The sequence below is a fragment of the Globicephala melas genome, chromosome 16, assembly GCF_963455315.2.
Source record: "Globicephala melas chromosome 16, mGloMel1.2, whole genome shotgun sequence".
In the NCBI taxonomy this organism is placed as follows: domain Eukaryota; kingdom Metazoa; phylum Chordata; class Mammalia; order Artiodactyla; family Delphinidae; genus Globicephala; species Globicephala melas.
In genome coordinates, this window is record NC_083329.1 from 68222612 (window position 1) to 68237870 (window position 15259).

General features: G+C 40.1%; 2 protein-coding genes across 4 annotated transcripts in view; one reads left to right on the forward strand and one right to left on the reverse strand.

Annotated features, from left to right (window-relative positions):
• Positions 1 to 13069, reverse strand: part of REEP3 (receptor accessory protein 3) — a 100198-nt gene extending 87129 nt beyond the window's left edge. For 2 of the 3 annotated variants that reach the window (XM_030848219.2, XM_030848217.2), the window contains exon 1: positions 12861 to 13027. In XM_030848219.2, coding sequence (XP_030704079.1) covers positions 12861 to 12892 — 32 coding nt within the window. In that variant the 5' untranslated portion in view covers positions 12893 to 13027. Of the gene's footprint in view, positions 1 to 12860 lie in introns of all 3 variants that reach the window. The other variant, XM_030848220.2, reaches the window with a different exon arrangement.
• Positions 12591 to 15259, forward strand: part of JMJD1C (jumonji domain containing 1C) — a 307273-nt gene continuing 304604 nt past the window's right edge. Inside the window, exon 1 of the mRNA XM_030848211.2 lies at positions 12591 to 12698. The gene's annotated coding sequence lies outside the window, so the exon portion shown is untranslated. The remainder of the gene's footprint in view (positions 12699 to 15259) is intronic.

Here is a 15259-nt window from a genome sequence, read left to right on the forward strand (position 1 = left end):
TCCTATGAACTACAGATAGTCTATCAGGTTTCATGAAACAAAACCAAAAAATCCTGTTGGAATTTCAGAGAATTCATAGATCTATTTGGGAAGAATTGATAATCATCAACTAACATTGATCCATTATTATGAGCTATCCATTTATTTAGAATTTCTTTTATCTTTCAATCACATTTTGTAACTTTATAGGTTTTTTCCCAGTGTTACAGTCTGTCTTTTAACAGAAAAATGTAATCTGTTTACATTTATTGTCTCTATTGATATTTTTGAACCCATTTCTACTATCTTTTTTTGTCCATATGTCTCCCACACCTTGTCCCCTTTATTTTGGTCTTTTATATCCCTTTAGCCTCTTTTTTTCTCTGTTGGTGTGGAGACTATAGATTATATTTATACCCTTTTAAATTACTGTATCTCTGCACATGACAGAGACCATTCCATTCTCTCCTCACCTTTACTGAGAGTGAAGGGAAAAAGAGTAAAACTAGACAAAAAGGTGAGGAAAGCATAAAAGAGAGGACAAGAGCCAGTGATGACATACTTTGAAGTGGGGGACCAAAACTGAATTCTTCAAAGGAAGAAACTGAATGCTTTCCTTCCTCGTGCAGTTCCTCCTCTTATCACATATTTAGATAGGCAGTGCCATTTTTAGGTTACAGGTTATATGATATTCAGCATTTCCTTTATACTTCTCAGTCACTCAAGGTAACCCAGGTCTCTTTTATAACTATTATAATAATTATAACTATTATAACTAAATAGTTATAATAATTATAACTATTACTCTTAAAATGGTTTACCAGCTATGTTGAACTCATCTTACTTTTAGGTGAGTTATTTTAGTTAAAGCACTATAAGAATTTGTCACCAGCAAACATTTAAGGTAATTGGGTACAGAGTTACTGGAAGACAGTACATTTAATTTCTTTTTAAAAAATTATGTATTTATTTTTGAGGTATAGTTGATGGATAATATTATATAAGATTCAGGTGTACAACACAGTGATTTATGGTTTTCAAAGGTTACACCACATTCACAATTATAAAATATTGGCTATATTCTCTGTTGTACAATATATCCTTGTAGCTTACTTATTTTATACATAGTTTGTATCTCTTAATCCCCTACCCATGGACAGTACAGTTTATTTCTTAAACTTAGAGAAGACCAATTGAAATAAAGTAGTATTTGCATCACATTTATTTACCATATAAAACAAGATATAGAGTTTAGAAGTTCCTAAAAAATATTTAATCATAATAACAATGCATAAACTTTGTGGGGGGGGAAAGTTTATTTCTAACTTGCATATTTGAAACTTTTACTTCGCAAGAAGAAGACCAGATATCCTTTCACAATATCTTTACACAAAGCTTTCAGACCACGTTTCTCATATAGTTTTATTTAACACTTTAATATTTTTAGATTAAGATTTATACACTAGCAAGTCTCTTTTATATGGACCGAGAGGTATATCTTTAGAGAACACTTTGTCCTATACATTCATGATCCATTAAACACCTTAAAACCATTATCATTTATATTGGCAAAATTAGCCTAGGTTTACAAAGTGAAAACTGAAAGGCCCCATATTTCAGAAAATCAGAAATAGAAACTAAGGTTGATGAAAATTAATGATTAAAAAATATAATGCAAATAAACAAACATCAAATGAACAACTGGGAAGTTTGTTCAGCAACAGTGAGATTGGTCAGTGTTCCCATAGAAAACACAGGCACAAAGCAGTGAAGAACTGATCATGGCTGTAATGACACCCATCAGGCAAATATCACTAAGTTTGTTCTATTCCCATATTCTTTAAGTCAGCACTCATGGGTATCTACTGCTCATTGTTCTTGAGGGACTCTCAAATGTTAAAGAAAAAAAATCAGTTGATCCATTTTTTGTTTGTTTGTTTTTTGCGGTACGCGGGCCTCTCACTGCTGTGGCCTCTCCCACTGCGGAGCACAGGCTCCGGACGCGCAGGCTCAGCGGCCACGGCTCACGGGCCCAGCCGCTCCGCGGCATGTGGGATCCTCCCGGACCGGGGCACGGACCCGTGTCCTCTGCATCGGCAGGCGGACTCTCAACCACTGCGCCACCAGGGAAGCCCCAGTTGATCCATTTTTAATGTTTTATAGTTCTAGCGTGTAAGTCTTTGACCTCTACTTGGTCAGGTTTATTCCTAGGTATTTTATTTTACTTTTTTGGTGTGATTTTAAAAGGTACTGTTTTTTTACATTCCCTTTCTGACATTTCATTGTTAGTACAACAAAATGCAACCAATTTCTGAATGTTAATCTTGAATCCTACTACTTTGCTGATTTCATTTATTAGATTTAGTAGTTTTTGTGTGGAGTCCTTAGGGTTTTCTATATATAGTATCATGTCATCTGCATATAGTGACAATTTTACCCCTTCCCTTACAATTAAAAAAAAAAAAATTTATTTGGCTGCACCGGGTCTTAGTTGCAGCATGCAAGATCTAGTTCCCTGACCAGGGATGGAACCTGGGCCCACTGCATTGGGAGCATGGAGACTTAACCTGGACCACCAGGGAAATCACTTTTTTTTTTTTTTTTTTTTTTTTTGCAGTACGCGGGCCTCCCACTGTTGTGGCCTCTCCCGTTGCGGAGCACAGGCTCTGGACGCGCAGGCTCAGCGGCCATGGCTCACGGGCCCAGCCGCTCCGCGGCATGTGGGATCTTCCCAGACCGGGGCATGAACCCGTGTCCCCTGCATTGGCAGGCGGACTCTCAACCACTGCGCCACCAGGGAAGCCCGGGAAATCCCTTTTGTTTGTTTTTCTAGTTTGACTGCTGTGGCTAGGACTTCCAACACTATGTTGAATAGAAGTGGCGAGAGCGGGCATCCTTGTCTTGTTCCAGATTTTAGTGGGAAGGCTTTCAGCTTCTCACCATTGAGTATTATACTAGCTGTGGGTTTGTCATAAATGGCTTTTATTATGTTGAGATATGTTCTCTCTTATACCCACTTTGGTAAGAGTTTTTATCATGAATGGATGCTGAATTTTGTCAAGTGCTTTTTCTGCATCTATTGAGATGATCATGTGGTTTTTGACTTTTCTCTTCTCTTGTTGCTGAATTTTGTCAAGTGCTTTTTCTGCATCTATTGAGATGATCATGTGGTTTTTGACTTTTCTCTTGTTAATGTGGTGTATTACACTGACTTATTTGCATATGTTGAACCATCCTTGTGAACTTGGGATGAATCCCACTTGGTCATGGTATATATTCTTTTTTTTAAGTGTTATCGGATTCAGTTTGCTAATACTTTCTTGAGGATTTCTGAATCTATATTCATCAAGGATATTGGCCTGTAATTTTCTTTTTTGGTGGTATTTTTGGTTTTGGTATCAGTGTGATGGTGTCTTCATAGAATAAAGTCAGTTTATCCACTTCACAGTTTTGGTGAAAGCGCATTCCAAATTTGGGGAGCCATTAAGATTGATCACACTTTGACAATGAAAAAGTGTCACATTACTAGAAGCTTTAGCATATAATTGCTGTACATAATCACGCTGTTTTTTTAATGCCAAACAATGCTGTTTATTAATTATTCTTGATATTGTTGTAATACAAGGTTAATGTATTCATTTAAATATCTAAGTAGTTTTATTAAATACAAAATGCTTCACAGTACTTCATCTACGATTCTCCATAGGAAGGATACAAGTAATATAATCAAGATCTTTAACTAGCTTTCTACTCTCCCTTTCATGCCTCCAGTGATGGAGAACACACTGCTCTCATGAGACTGTCAATCTCAATGTTGAACAACTCCAGGTGTTAGAAAGTTTTCCCTAACACTGAATTAAATTATCTTCCCTATAACATCTACCTATTGCTCTAGCCTTGCATTTCACAGTTAAGATAGAAAAATCAGTATTCCTTCTCCCATGTGACAACTCAAATTATATTAAGACAGCTATTTTGTTAGTTTTTTCCCCTACTTTTCTAATCCAAATCCCTCAAATTATTCCTTGCCATATACTAGTTTTCCTCAAGATATATAAAAGAGATTGTTGTGTCCCCCTAAAAAAGATATGGTGACCTTATTTGGAGATTGGGTCTTTACAGAGGTAATCTAGTTAAAATGAGGTAATTAGGGTGAGCTCTAATCCAGTATGACTTGTCTCCTTATAAAAATGGGAAATTTGGACACAGAGACAGGCACAAAGGGAGAATGCCAGGTGAAGATGAAAGCAGAGATTAGGGTGATGATTTACAAGACAAGGAACACAAAGAAGGCCAATAAAACACCAGACTAGGAGAGAGATATGCAACAGATTCTCCCTCACAGACTGCAGAAGGAAGAACCCTGTTGACACAATAATTTTCTTTTGTTTAAGCTATCCACTTGGTGGTACTTTGTTGTAGCAGCCCTAGAAAACTAATACATTACTCAGAAATGTGACATGACAAAAGGTTAAGGAAATTTTCCACAGCCAAATTGCTTGGTTTTCTTTATGAGTGAGAATAATTCTTTCCTAAAATGGACATATCATTATTGAAAATATTAATGCTCTCAGCAATGATATATTTGAATACATTCTGAAATTATACTCTGAATTTCTGGCCAGCACAAGTCTATTATGTTTAGATTTTTCCTATGACTTTCGTTTTCACGATTTTTCTTTGGTAGCTCTGCTTTTGCAGAGTTGATGACACTGTTAATAGTAAAGGAAGCAACATACTTGTAACCTTTGGCTCTGTATTCAAATCCTAATCTAGGACCAGGAAAACTGTAACTTGTAAACCACATTTCATTCATAAATTTAGAAAAGAAGGACTATAAGAGTGATATGCAGAATATGTGATTATAAAAATTATTTTCAGGGCTTCCCTGGTGGCGCAGTGGTTGAGAGTCCGCCTGCCGATGCAGGGGACACGGGTTCGTGCCCCGGTCCGGGAGGATCCCACATGCTGTGGAGCCGCTAGGCCCGTGAGCCATGGCTGCTGAGCCTGCGCGGCCGGAGCCTGTGCTCTGCAACGGGAGAGGCCACAACAGTGAGAGGCCCGCGTACCGCAAAAAAAAAAAAAAAATTATTTTCAAAGTGTACCGTAACAGCGATTTTCATCAATGTGGGGAATTTCTCTGTAAATACTGAAATAGAAATTAATTTTGAAATAAGTAATAAAAAATTATGACAGATTGATCCGCAACAGTATTTTATACAGAAAATTCTTAAGCGATATCCTAAGATGCTTATGAATTTCCATATATTATTATGGGTTATAATTTCTCCCATAGAAGCAGCAAAGAGTAAACGACAAAGCCATTTTCCGATGGGGATGCTGAGCAGACTGTATGTGGTAGAGGACCATTCCAAGAGAGCCAGGCAACACCTGGAGACACTTTTGGCTCTTAAACCTGTGCGGGTGCTACTGGCGTCTTGCGAAGAGAGGCCAGGGATGCTGCTACACTGTCTACAATGCACAGGACAGCCCCCACAAGAAAGAATTATCCAGTCCAAAATGTCAATAGTGCTAGGTTAAGAAACGCTGACATATTTAAAGGATCTTCAAATGAAATAAAAAATACTTTGAATATAGATATGAACAGCTGTATAATATTCCAACATTAGCTAGTCTGCTCTTCAAATAATCTTTAGCCATGGTTAAATAATTTCATTCCAACTGCTACTGCTGTCTCTGTCCACAGTATCTTAGTGAGTACGCCATCTCACCAGATTTTTAGTCATAGTGGGCTCTGTAATTCCAACATGACTGAAGCTGGTAAATTTACTTTAGTAATAGAGGTAAATACGCTTAAACCCTTAACAGACAGTTTTGTAAAAGTAAAGACACTTATAACAATAATTTTTATCTTTAACCTTTCAATTAACTTCAAAAAATGCTATGAAAGGGGTAGTTTAGGGCAAATGCATAATCAATGACATACAAATAAGCTCATGTTCTGCTAACAGAGACTCAGCAGTAATCTTTTTCCATGTGATGACCAAAACAGTAATATCGTATTTATTTAAGACATTTAAGTTACCCACTTATGCTATTATTATTGTAATGTACTGTTTAAACATTTAAATCTATACTGAAAGAACAGAATATAAAAATCTCTACCCTAAAAGGGTTAAAAAAATCTAGTGGAAAAAGAAATAGCTAATATAGCAGCAGTGACAAAAAAATGGACAAAAGCAAATTGTTTCTGAAATGAAGGCTAATAAAGGAATCTTGTTGGAAGTTCTGGCCTATGCAATGAAAACAAGACCCAATAGTTTAGGATGTGTTTTCTGTCTTAAGCAAAAATGACCTCTTTCAGGACCTTCACAACAAATTACATGTTTAAGATTTTTAACTTGTCCAATTTCCTTGAAAAAATCATGGCTCCTATTTTCCTTATTTCCCATGGTCTAAGAGCAGCAAGTATCCTATTCCTAGGCACAACTCATGAACATTTACATGATGGAGCTCATCAAAACTGGTAAATAAAGTTAAAATCTACCTTAACCTAACTGAAAGAAACTATTTTAGCCATCATTGAGATTTTACAACCATTTAAAAATATTTAAAGCATATATGAAGGAAGAAAAATATCACTAGTAAATTGTGACTGCACTCAAAGTTCCCAAGGATTTAAAAATTACTCAAGATCTTTTTCATTAATCCTGTCATAATCTTAACCAACACGTACACGAAGTGTAGAAACAGGTTGCTTTTGTAACAATACAAAATGTAACAATACATTTCAGAGATGATTGCTGGCTTGGACTAAGGTAACGTAAGTAAAGGTGGTGAGAACTGCGTGGATGCTGGGTATATTTTGAAGGTAGAGTCAACAAGATTTACTGTAGTATTTAATGCAGGGAACAAGAGAAAAAGAAGAATCAAGGATGATGCCAAGGTTTTTGGCTTGAACTACTGAAGGACTGAGTTGTCATTAATTGAGCTGGGGCAGGCTGCCAAAGTCAGATCAAAAAGGAAATTCAGGAGTTCAGTTTTGGATATCTTAAGTTCAAGATGACTTCTAGATGTTTCCAAGTAGAGTTAAGTAAGCATTTAAAAATGTATATGATCATGAGTTCAGCAGAGGTCTGGGTTGCAGATATAAATTAGCAAGAGTCCTCATAGGTGTGTAGATAGAAGAGAAAAAAGGTTTAAGAATTGAGCCCCTGGACACATCAACTTTAGTAATTCAGGGCATGTGGAGGAGTGTGGCAAGGGAGACTGGGCAGGGAGTGGCCAGTAAGTTACAAAGAAAACAAAAAAAGCAAGGTTTCTGGGAATCCAAGTGAAGCTAGTACTACAAGGAGAGAATGAGCAATTGTATGAAAAGCTGCTGCTAAGTCAGATGAGGGCCAGTTTGGCCACGTGGAGGTCACTGCTGACTTACAGAAAGGTAATTTTAGTGGAGTGGTTGGTGGCAAAGCCCAAACGGTAGGGGTTCGAGAGTGACCCAAAGGAGAGGAAGTGGAGAAACTGTGTATAGACTATTCTTTTGAGGAGTTTTCTGCTTTAAAGAGAGGGAGAGAAATGGGTAAATGAGATGAAAAGTATAGTAGGCTGAAAGAGGTTTTTTTTTGTTTTTTTTTAAGATGGGAGCAATAGGGGCTTCCCTGGTGTCACAGTGCTTGAGAGTCTGCCTGCCGATGCAGGGGACACGGGTTCGTGCCCCGGTCTGGGAAGATCCCACATGCCGCAGAGCGGCTGGGCCCGTGAGCCATGGACGCTGAGCCTGCGCCTCCGGAGCCTGTGCTCCGCAACGGAGAGGCCACAACAGTGAGAGGCCCGCGCAATAAAAAAAAAAAAAAAAAAAAAAGATGGGAGCAATAATAGCATGTTTGCATGCTGACAAGAAAGATCTAGCAGAGAGGGAAAACAGATGAAGTCGGAAAGAAAGGGGAAAACTGCTGGAGTATGGTTTTTTAGGTATGTTAATTTAGACTCTAAAGATACCCATTAACTATAATGGAAGAGGATCAATTAAAGAAAGAAGACTTAGGTTTTACTAGTACTGCCAGATAATAAAATTATGGTAAAAGGAAAATTAAAATGTGTTTAAGATGTAAAAAGGGAAATGCAGATTTATGGAATTTAAAAGGAATTCTCCAAATTTATCTAATTCTGTATGAGAAAGTAGTGCTAATCAAATATCTGGAGTAAATACTTTAGAAGTGAAAAAGAAATCACAAAGTAAAAAATGAACAAGTTGAACTGTGAACTGTGTTTAAACTGTAAACTCTCTATATAAGTAAAAGTAAAATATCTAAAGAGAAGTACGGTTAGATTGAGAAACATACTTGCATCAAATAGGATTTAAGGTTAATTTCTTTATTATGTAAGGAGCTCAGACAAACAAGTAAATTATTAGCTAACCAAGAGATAAATGGGTAAAGTGCATAAAGATTATTTGCACAATATGTGATATAATAAATATTAGAACAAATATTAAACCTTGCAAATAAGAAACAAAATGCAAAAGAAAACAGTGAAATCTGTTATATTCATTAGGAAAGTATAAAAAAGATTAAAGCCTCCCAGTCTGGCTACACTGTCATAAAGACAGTACTCATACATTGTTGGTGGCAGTGAAAAATACTAATATCCTTCTGGACAGCAATGTGGAAATCAGTATCAATGGTCATAAAAATATTTATAGCCTTTGACTCAGAAATAGTCCTCTTGGATATTATCCTAAGGAAATACTAAAAAGTATATATGAATGATGTCCATTGCAGCACTATAATTACATTGTAGCATTACCTATGATAATGAGATATTAGAAATGATCTAAAAGGAAAATTAAAACATAGAAGAATGGCTATGAAAATTATGAATACTGCCCTGATCAAATAGAAGATATAAGATTTCAGAGCAACACAGACGATGCTTACCATATAACAATTAATGGCAGTGTAAAAAATATTTTACTATACTCTTAATTACAAGTATGTCACCTACACAAAGAGACAGAAAGAAAAATGTAAATTGAAAATAGTTTAAACATTCAGTATGCTGGGACTAGAGTGAAATACGTTCTTCCTTGTTCTAATAACAACTACTAACAGTTACTGAATACTTACCATCTACCTGATGATGGAGAATGGACATTATTGTATGCGAGCACATTTAATCTTATGGGGTAGGCTACAGTCAATACTAAATGGCAGAGCTGATATTTGAATTCAGGCAATCAGTCTTTAGTCCTGATCTTCACCACAATCTATGCTGTATACACAAATTAAGAAAAGGTAGAAAATGGGGTTTCCCTCAACTTCTAAGAATCATGTTTTAAAAGGTAAGGTTATGGGTATCACATATTGTATCACATATACTATCATTTGGTAGTCTCAGATTACTATCCCTTAATAATTGCTAACTAACCTTTCCATTTTGCCTGTAAAATTAAGGTAAGTTGATTTTAAACAGACTGGAAAAAAAATGAAAATCCTCTCATAGCATCACAGAATGCTACAGCTGTACAAAAGAGTTTGGAGGGTCTTCACTAGCAGTCCAGTGGTTAAGACTTGTCCTTCCGATGCAGGGATGCGGGTTCGATCGCAGCCAGAAAACCAAAACATAAAACATAAGCAATATTGTAACAAATTCAATAAAAACTTTAAAAATTGTCCACGTCAAAAAAATCTTAAAAAGAAAAAGATTTTGGAGACTACCAGATCCCTCTACCTCTACAGAGTAAGAAACGGAGGTCTACTATCAGTGACAGGTTGACTCAAGGTCATTCAGCTGGTTAATACAACCAAAGCTAGTTCTAAATTCCAGGTTCTCAATGATAACAATAATGAGAATCATAGTCCAATGATACTTCTTGCTATACCATCTTACTCCTCTTCCTTGTTAAAAAAAAAAAAAAATCTATGTACATATTACGTTTTAAGGGCACAACAAATGCCAAGCACCACATTTGGTGTGCTTTAGTTAAACTAATTTAATCTTTACAACAGTTTCAAGGAGGTAAATATTATAACCATTTTGAGACAAGAACAATGAAGCTCAGGTTTAGTATGTTGCCCAGGACCATGCAGTTATTAACTGGCATCCAGGTCTGATAACCAAGTCACTGCTCTTCCCAGAAATGGTCTGCCACAGGGCTTGGGGAGAAAGTGCTCATGCACACAGGGAGCTCTGGTTAAAGAGGGTCCTTATGTTCCCCGCACATGCCACCAGAGGTTCATGTTGAGAGAACTGTCTGATCTTTCTTCAGGCTGAGGATTAGCTGGCTGTTCCAGTAGATTAGAAAGAATGTAGTTAATCTATCTGCTGGTGTGAAAAAGGTTTCCAAGTTTGTGTAAACCCTGGGGGTTGATCCTTTGTGCTGTTATGGGTGATCAAGGGAGTAGAAAACATTCAGTGCTTAGAGAGTAGGGGCAAAATATAATGATGGTTATATTCCCTGACAAGTGTGCTTTTTTTTTTTTTTTTTTTTGAGGTACGCGGGCCTCTCACTGTTGTGGCCTCTCCCTTTGTGGAGCACAGGCTCAGGACACGCAGGCTCAGCGGCCATGGCTCACAGGCCCAGCCACTCCGCGGCATATGGGATCTTCCCGGACTGGGCCACGAACTCGTGTCCCCTGTATTGGCAGGCGGACTCTCAACCACTGCGCCACCAGAGAAGCCCCAAGTGCTCTTTTTTAATATGCTAGTTGTTCAAGGGCTCATGAAATACATTTCCAGACACCTGATAAACACCTTCCCATGACCTTTTCTCCCTCACTATTTTGCTCCCTTTCCTTTTCCTCACACTTTCAATTCTGTAGGTTCTAGCATTGCGGGTTTTAATCCTCTCTCTCCAGTTAGGGAACCCCTTAAGTGGTCTCCCCATTTTCAGAGTCTCTCCATTCACAACCATCTCACACAGGGAGAGAATCTTCTAAAGCAAGGCCATTGCTGCCTAATAATAGCTATCAATTCTTCATGAAATTCCTTGAAAACAGGCCCCAGCCTACCTTTCCAGCTTTCTCTCTCCTCAGTCTCTTAAGTCCTAGGTAACTAATCTGGGCTTTCCCTCCTCTGTTCTTTGGCTCACAGTGATCCCTTTATCTGGAATCCTCTCCATTTTCATCTCTGGCTGTCCAATTTCGGTCTGTCCTTTAAGGCCCATCTCAAATGTAATCTCCCTTGCTTTTTCTGATTCTCCAACCAGATATATTCCCTTCCTTGTCTAAACTCTATAGCTCTGGGTGTAACTCTTAGAAGACTTGACCTGTACTGCAGGTATCGGTGTATTCCAACTGGCAGTTCCATTAAGATCAGTTACGTGTTAATAACCTCTGTGTTCTAGATAGCACCTAGAAAAGACACTCATACTCATAGTTAATGATCAAAATCAAAAATCTGATTTTCAGTAATGAAAACTAAAAGTGCTTCACAATTTTCTGTCAGTTAAAGAACTGGTTAAAGGAACCCAGAGAATAAAAAAAAAGATGTCTTAATGGGATACTTGATTTCCTAGGTGCTGACACAACAATTGATAGACATCTTCTAGGTCTGGAAAGGTATGTCTGTGTGATGAAAATGTAGGCTCAAAGAAGGCCCCAAAAGGCTAAAAAAAAAAAACAAAACAACTTAAGACATCTTTGCTATGCTTTCATTTTTTGAGTTTTAGTTTTGTACAGATGAACATGGGACACTCTGAAGCTTTAAAGCTAAAAACTATACCGAGGAAGAAAAAACTGATTAAGACAATCAAATAACACATTTTGAATACTACTGTAAATCAGGTTAAACAGGGCTACTAAGCGATTAATTCACTCTCCAAAAAACACACAAAAAAAAACAAAAAACCCAACAGAAAAATTAGCTCCTTTTCCCCATTGAGAAATAAATTAAAAATCTGGTAATTTTTCCACATTATAAAGCTAATCAGAGAAGCCTACCACCTCATAAAAACATTTCATAAAGGTACAGAGATAATACTACTCCTACAGACATCATGATTAATGAATCCACGGGCCCCTGGCTGTAACTACGTCATTGTTTACTTCGTGACTTTTGTTTTCGAGGAGGAGGTTAAGTCAGGGAGGATGGGAGGAAATTAAATTGAAACCCAACAAATACCTTTACAGAGTAAACACCACCACTCAACTAATTTTTTTCTTAGGGGCCTGTAGCACTTGTTGGTAAAAACACAATGAACCGATAATTTGAACAAAGGCAACAGGCACCTGCAGCCTCTCAATCCCTTTGCAAATATTTCCACTAAGATAGGGCCAAATTCTGGGGTCTGGACGAACAGGCGAGTGTCACCATTCAATAATGAGCTCCTTTCTCGATAAGCTGTAAACCTCGAGGCACCTGAGACCCTTCCCAAGGATCTGAGCTGGGAGCGGTCTCGGATTTTTAGACAAATCTCTCCTCCTACCACACGTGATCAGCCACCCTGGAAGACCCGCAACGCACGATACAAAGGCTCGGCGCTGCCACGGCATCCTCAGGAGGATCGCGGAGCCTCCCGCGCTCAGTTTCTGAGGAGCTTGCGCAGGGCGCCGCCGCCAGGCGCGCCGCTCCCGGGCCCGCAGGGCGGTGCCGCGCAGCGCGGGGAGCGGGAGCGGGAGCGGGGAGCGCGCGCCGCCTGCCCTGCGCGCCTGCCCACCCAGCGCCGGGGAGCAGGGCAGACGAGCTGCACGCAGCCCGGCCGCGCCGCAGCCGCCGGGCCCTCCGCCGACGCAGGGAGCCCCGCAGCGACGTGGACTAGGGTGAGGAGGCCGAGGGCTCCCAGACCCCGGGCAGGCCCGAGGCCAGGCCAGCCCACCCCGCCCAGGCCCCGGCCTTGCCTTCTCCTCCTGGCTCCTAGCCCCCCCCCACCCTTCCCCCGGGCCTCGCGTGGGGGGTTCGGGGGCGCAGTGAGCGGCACTTACACCACGGCTCTGGAGATGATCCAGGACACCATCTTCCCGGGGGCTTGGACCCCACCTCGGGGGCGGGTGGGCGCCAAGCGTGGCGGACCAGGCCGCCAACGGCAGGCCGCGCGCTCGCCGGCTCCTCGCGCTCCCCGGGGCCGCGCTGGCGCCCTCGGGAGCTGGGCCCCGTGTCTGCGCGCGGCGGCCCGAGCTGCGCTGCGGTCGGTCCCCCGCCCGTCCCCGCCCGCCGGCGGAGCCGCCGCCGAGCCAGCCAGCCCCGCCCCTGCGCTCCGCTGATAGGCGGCGGCGGCGGCGGCGGCGCGTTGGCCGAGGCCAGGTCTGGGTTGCCGGGCTCCGGGGGCTGGGCTGGCGGGACCCCGGCCCGCGCCGGATGGCGTTGTGGCTCGGATATTTGGGCTCTCACTTCCCTCTTCCTGCCCCTTCTCTCCCTGGGAAGTCCACCTGGCGTGGCGGGGGGGGCGTGGGGGGGGCGTGGGGGGGTGGGAGGCGGAGGCTGAGGAAGGGGACGTGTGGATAGGGGTTGTGAGTGCCTGTGTGAAAAGCAAAATAGTAGCAGCAACTCTGTGTCCGATAGAATCCTCTAGACCAGGCCCTAGATTCTGGAGAGGAGAGATTTTGAGATGTGTTTAGCCACATCCGGTGTTCTCACTGTTCACTGAGGCCCTGGACGTCCTCAAAGTACCGCATTTTAAGGCAAACGTCGGGAGGATCTTTGCACAGGCCTGTGTGTATCAGGAGTCTTCTGGTGCGTGGTGCAGTGCAGGGAGGGGCAGAAGGAGGAAAGCATTGGATTTCAAGTTTGCAGTAGTGGGTGTATAGATATCACTGTTCTGGGCCTCTTAAGGCAACTTTCCATCACAACATCTGCAAAGCCTGTTTTACAAACACGCCTCTGACCTGCTAGATACTCAAAGTAAAAGTTGGGCCTAGGATTCCTGACCTGTCATGCTATTTACAGCTGTCTATTTTTGGGGAGGTTGGATTACTGCTTACACCTTACAGCTCTTTCAGGTATGATAATTTAAGGAGACAGAATTTAAAATCTGATTTTTTTTGGTGGCAGTACCAAGTCGAGAAAGTGATCTTAAAGTTTAATTATCATCTTATTTTTTTTTCTGTTAAGACGATGATAAAAGATAATTCTAGTATTCAGATGGTGCGAAGAATAAAGGATGAAATGGGCGCTTTAAGCCTTTAATTGAAAGTTGAAAGCCCCAGGAAATATAACAACTTATTTTGTGACCATACTCTAATTTATTCTTTTTGTTCCTCAGTTTCCTCATAATAAAAAGAGGCTGATAATACTACAGCTTACCTCCTGCCTTCCAGGGATGACATAAAGCATGCTAAATACATGTTTAGAAAGTTCTCCCACTTGCTTGGGAGAAAATCAAAAGCAAATATAAGATTGTCTTGAATTCTTTTAAGGTCCCAGATTCAATACATTTAATAATATTTTCATTATTTAAGGAATGAAATCAGAAACTGCTTTCTGCTCTTGGGTTAGGTTCTTTTGCTTATTTACCCATATTTAGAAAGTATATTTTAATTTCAGGGATCTCACTAGTGAAAATTTGCATTTGTTCAGAATCTTATTTTTGGCCATTATTCAACATTATTTGGGGATCACATGTGCCACATAAGCACCAGTTTTCTGGAAAATTCTCTTGCCCAGTAAAACTCAAAGTTACTTGAATGGCATTCAGATTCCTCCGTAAACAGGTCCTGAAATGTTTTTTACAGCCTTAATTTTTACTGCCCTCCCAACCTCTAAAGTACCCTTTCCCTACCATTTTTCTCTGAACCAAGCTGTATTTTCACCCTCAGTGCCTATGCCCAGACTTCATTTTTTATTTAATGATTTGCGTCCCATTCTCTACCTGTCAGAGTTTTTCAGTGTGCTCTGCCATGAAGATGTCCTTGATTTTCATAGTTATTCATAATTTTCTCTAGGTCCCCAGAATTTATTACTTGAATATCTATTTAATACCTGTGTCATTCTGCTTTATATAATGGTTATGTTTTACCTATGCCTAATCTACTGGATGGTAAAATGTTTAAGGACAGGTATGGTATATTAGTTATTTGTGTTTTCCTAGTGTCTAGAATAGGGTAATTGCCCAGTAAAAGTTTGAATAATGTTTTTTAGTACAGTCACTCTCTTAAGTATGAAAACTTTATGAAATTTCAGCCTTGAACAGTGGAAGTCTCTTAAAGCTGTCTTTCTTGCCTTCTTATTTTGGAGGGGTCATCATTCTGAATATTATTTCACTGCATCACAATACACTAATGCTTTCAGGGGTTGTTGAGATATATAGGACTGCTCACTGCTCTCTGAAATGTCTGTAGGCTGCTGTGTGTTAAATTTCATCCTGTATGCTTGTTATATCTTCAAC